This window comes from Cryptotermes secundus, unplaced genomic scaffold (genome assembly GCF_002891405.2).
Source record: "Cryptotermes secundus unplaced genomic scaffold, Csec_1.0 scaffold872, whole genome shotgun sequence".
Taxonomy (NCBI): Eukaryota; Metazoa; Arthropoda; class Insecta; order Blattodea; family Kalotermitidae; genus Cryptotermes; species Cryptotermes secundus.
The window spans coordinates 310,699-314,962 of NW_019730114.1; the positions used below are offsets into that span (position 1 = coordinate 310,699).

Here is a 4,264-nt window from a genome sequence, read left to right on the forward strand (position 1 = left end):
CCCTCACCGGAGAACGACCCAGATAATGTGAGTTATAACCAGGGGCACCTTCAAACAGGTAGCTAAAGGTGGCCACAGCAGCCCGCCACAAAATGAACTGCGTGGCCGCAGCACAGTGAAGGAAGGGGTAAACAGCTCAGTCATATGGGCCCGAGGGGCCCACGAACATATTTTCTCTGTCTCACGATTCTATGACCGTTTCTGATATTGGGACGCTGCGTGTGTGGATAGTCCGTCTTTCATCATTTACGTCTAAATCCACTTCACTGGAAGCGGAGATATGCGAGAGACTAAGACTGTGCTAAAAGGCGTAGTTAACTTGGGAATCTCGAAGCGGGCTTAAAAATAGCTAATCTTTTGGGAGGAAGAATAAATATGGCCGCCCGTCCATGCAGATCAAGTATTCTTCCGTAGTACTAAGACCTTGTTCAAAGTTGCGGATGATGTGTATGCTCACGGAAGTGGCAGAGTTAACAGTCATTACTGGAGTGCACAGGAGTACACACATACTCCTGTAGGCACACAGTGCCTTCCGTCACGTTCGCAAAAGAAGGAATGAAGCGCACCTGATGTTTGGGCGTGCCTCGTGGAGGGTGAACCAATGCGACGTGCGGGAGACTCCGCCCCTCCACGCCCTCGCCGCGGGCGCGTCGGCGCTACAGTGACACCTTCGTGCGTCGCACAGTTAGTGTTATGATCTCGTGGTGAACAGTCATGGAGGCGGAAGACAACCATCTCGCAGACGAGTATGTTCAGGAGTTCGTACTCGACCATCTCGAGGACGCAAACCCCGTGAAGAGGGAACCACCTGTCATCAACCCGTGTAGTCCTCGGGCGCCGCAGCCAGCCGCCCCACAGAGGCTGCCTCCTTTGTCATCTCTGCACCACCATCAAATTGTGGCGTCGTCGCCACCCCCACATCATCTGCTAACGCCTCCCGGCCACAATGGAGAGGATTTGCAGCAGGGCTACTCAATACAGCAATCCCTGCACCATCTGCATGGGGGAGGAGTGCTCATGAGGAGTAACAATAATTTGGTTACCTTAGTATCCAGTACTAGCCACAACAACCATCCGGGTACACCGGGTACACCACCCGACACCCCGCCGGTGAGTTCATCCCCGCCGCCATATCAACAGGACCCGCCTCAACAGCTCCCACAGCAGCAAATTCCCGGAGGCGGCATCAAGGGATACACAGACATGGAGATGATGTGGTCCATCACGCAGTCTCTGCGGTACGGTGCTGGACACCAGGAACCACTGGATCTAAGGCCGAGCAACGCCGGACCGGAGCCCGACAACTGTTGGGGCGTAACACCTCAGCAACCGCAGCAGCAGCAGCTGCACGCTACAGTGATCGCTGGCGGTGGCGGCAAATTGGTGCAGCTTCCAGCTCTACATCACCACCATCACCATCATCATCAGAACGACTACATGGGGGAGGAGATGCAGACTCCTGTTAGCCCTCGCATGGGCATAAACCGCCCACTTAGTTGCGGTAGCAGTAGTGTCATGTCACCCCTAAGCTCTGGGGGCGGCGGCCAGCACCTCGGGTACGGCCCTGTGGTTGGCGACGACATCCTAAACGACGACGCTCTCATGTCGCTGTCTGTGCGGGAACTTAACAAGCGGCTGCACGGGTTCCCACGGGAGGAGGTGGTGCGCCTGAAACAGAAGCGACGGACGCTGAAGAACAGGGGGTACGCGCAGAACTGTCGCAGCAAGCGTCTCCAGCAGCGACACGAGCTCGAGGTGACCAACAGGAATCTGCAGGCGGAACTACACCGCCTCAAGTTACAGCTGAGCCGCGTGGCCCAGGAACGCGACGACTACAAGCAGCGGCTCGATCTCATGCGGGCCGGCGGCGGTTCCGACGGCGTCCACAGTTCCGTCAGCTCCTCCGGGCACAGCAACCCCAGCTCACCGGAGTTCTACCTGTGACCTCGTAGTGGCTGGAGCTGAACTGTGAACAAGCGCCTACGCGAGGGCGCAGGGACCCGTGTTTTGGCCCCCCAATGTGGCGTTCCTTGCTGTAGCGCCTATCCCGAAAACTTATGAAGTGGAGCATTTGAGGGACCTATTTCTTGGATTCAGAATTGGTAATAGTAGCAGAGCTGTATTTCTCGACGGGAACTCTCATTCAGTTGAATCTACATTGTGGTTTTGCGTGTTCGTTGGTCTAAGTTTCCGAGCGGCAAAGCTTCAGAATGACTACACCATGAGGTCTACGAGTATTGCTGAAGTAGGACAATCGAACTCTAAAAAGAATCGAAAAGCATTTTTCTAACGAAAACAAAGACTACAGTTTTTCAAACTTTTTATCGTTTCCGGTAAGATATAAATTTGTTATGTGCGTAATTGATGAAAACGCTTTTTGAATTATTAAATGTTACCAAATAACTTTTATTTGAAACACCTCATAAATTAGCACTTTTTTTTAACAATACAAATTATTATTTTCCGGTATGCTTCAGTAGCAGATTGTGAACAGCCTTTGATTAGCCGTTATGTTTTGACGTGAGTGAATTTGAACAAGTCAGATCAGTTCGATTTTTATTTTAAATGGATTCGTTGACTGCGATCCCAAAGAAGTGACTTCTGTAACGCGTCACTGTTGCGAGGTGTAACTCCGATATAACTGAATAGAGTATGCTGAGATGCAAAGACAAACATTCATATGCGAAAAAGACAGTTTTGTTTCAGTGTGTTGCGTCGTAATCTTTGGTGCAGAAGTTTTTGAGTCTCTTCCTATCAGGAAATTGCGTGTAAGAAGGGTGTAAAGCATTGTTCGATGTCTTAGAGTTGGGTTATTGTTTTTGGGTTATGGTAGGTTTATGATAGTGTTACCATAGGGATACCAAATGCTGGTTTTCATTGTTGCTGCTGTACTTATGTTCCGGGGCGTTTTACGTCCTTGTTGCACGCACAGAGGGACGATGATGTAATAATAACACTTTGCATATCGGTCTAACCGCAGAGACGGTCTGTACAAATATTGTTCCCTAATTCGCTCTCCCAGTGTACAAACTTCGTGATTTCTTCAAGGAGAATTGCGTGACTTTACGAGGGTGGGAGGAGGAGGAGGAGCGAGGTCATGAGTTGTGTCAAACAGTAATAACCATTGTGTAATAAGTCTTATTTTTTTACGAAAACAATAACTACAGAATGTTTAGAAAGTTACTTTAGTTATATGGCTTATTCATTTTAAGCAGCATAGGGTGTTCTATAATAAGATTTAACTAAGAAGCCCGTGTTCTCATTCCATTTGTAGTATGGCAAAATCAGCGCTAGTTAAGTAGTGCAGTGAGCCATTGCTGTGCAGTATGTACCTGATCTTACTACCTTATTATCAAATACGAGGAACTAGAAAAGATGCATGCACAAAGCGCAATAAGTAAAGTGATAATTGATATCGATATAGTTCTTATAGGCTTAATGCAGATTTATTATTTTAATCATTTTAATTTTTATCGTTACAAGGTAGAGGAAACGTTGTCCGTCTCGGTCTCCTGACCTCCCTGTAACTAGAATGCACGTTCTGATATAAATATTGCCCTGGGTAACAATTTCTAAATCGAGAATATATATTTCAGGTATTGTAAAAGTTTTGATATTGAATTTCAAATGCTATTTGATGGGTGCCAGGTGACCGCAGTGACAACGTCATCTCACCGCTGCAATACGCAGAAATTTGCCAATGTAAATAGCATTAAATAAAAGTGTTTGGCACAAATTATTATGAACTGCTGTTCTGAACTGTACTGTCCGAACCAATCCAATGAGGTTTACATTTGCGTAATATTACGGTTAGATTCTTTAAGCCAAATCATGAATCCTAGGGAACTGCGGGAAATTATTCGGAGGTGTACAGTTATTGAAATTAAGTGTCAAAGACACTTTTAGTGGCCTGTCGTCGAATGTACACGTAGAACGATTTGTGAGCGAGTTAACAATGGTATGGAAAGCAGCGGTTTAGGTGTAGTTTCAGGCAGCATTCTGGCCAGACAGGTGCCGGGAGGAACTGAGCAAAACCACGAGAAAGTTTGGTTCCTGAGTCAAGATTTGAACACGGTCTCACGAATACGAAGCAGGAGTGCCAGCCACTTTATCGGCAACTAAATCCATAGGTGTTTTCCGTTTCTTTGGATGAGGTGAAACTTGAAGTCCAATTGTTACATCGGCCATTATTTGGCCTATTGTACCAGCCCCAGATGATAGATGAGGGTGATTGTGGAGCAATTGATAGAATGAAGATTGGTAG

At 47.4% G+C, this 4,264-nt stretch overlaps 1 protein-coding gene across 1 annotated transcript; it reads left to right on the forward strand.

Moving 5' to 3' along the window:
• Nucleotides 1-466: 466 nt before the first annotated feature.
• Nucleotides 467-3,739, forward strand: LOC111866245 (transcription factor Maf). The gene has a single exon (XM_023855015.2). It carries the CDS (start codon nt 715-717, stop codon nt 1,942-1,944), a length of 1,230 nt encoding a protein of 409 aa, XP_023710783.1. The 5' UTR covers nt 467-714; the 3' UTR covers nt 1,945-3,739.
• The last annotated feature ends 525 nt before the right edge of the window (nt 3,740-4,264 follow it).

Coding starts and splice junctions, on each gene's coding strand:
- LOC111866245 (XM_023855015.2), top strand. CDS start 715: ATGGAGGCGGAAGACAACCATCTCGCAGACGAGTATGTTCAGGAGTTC.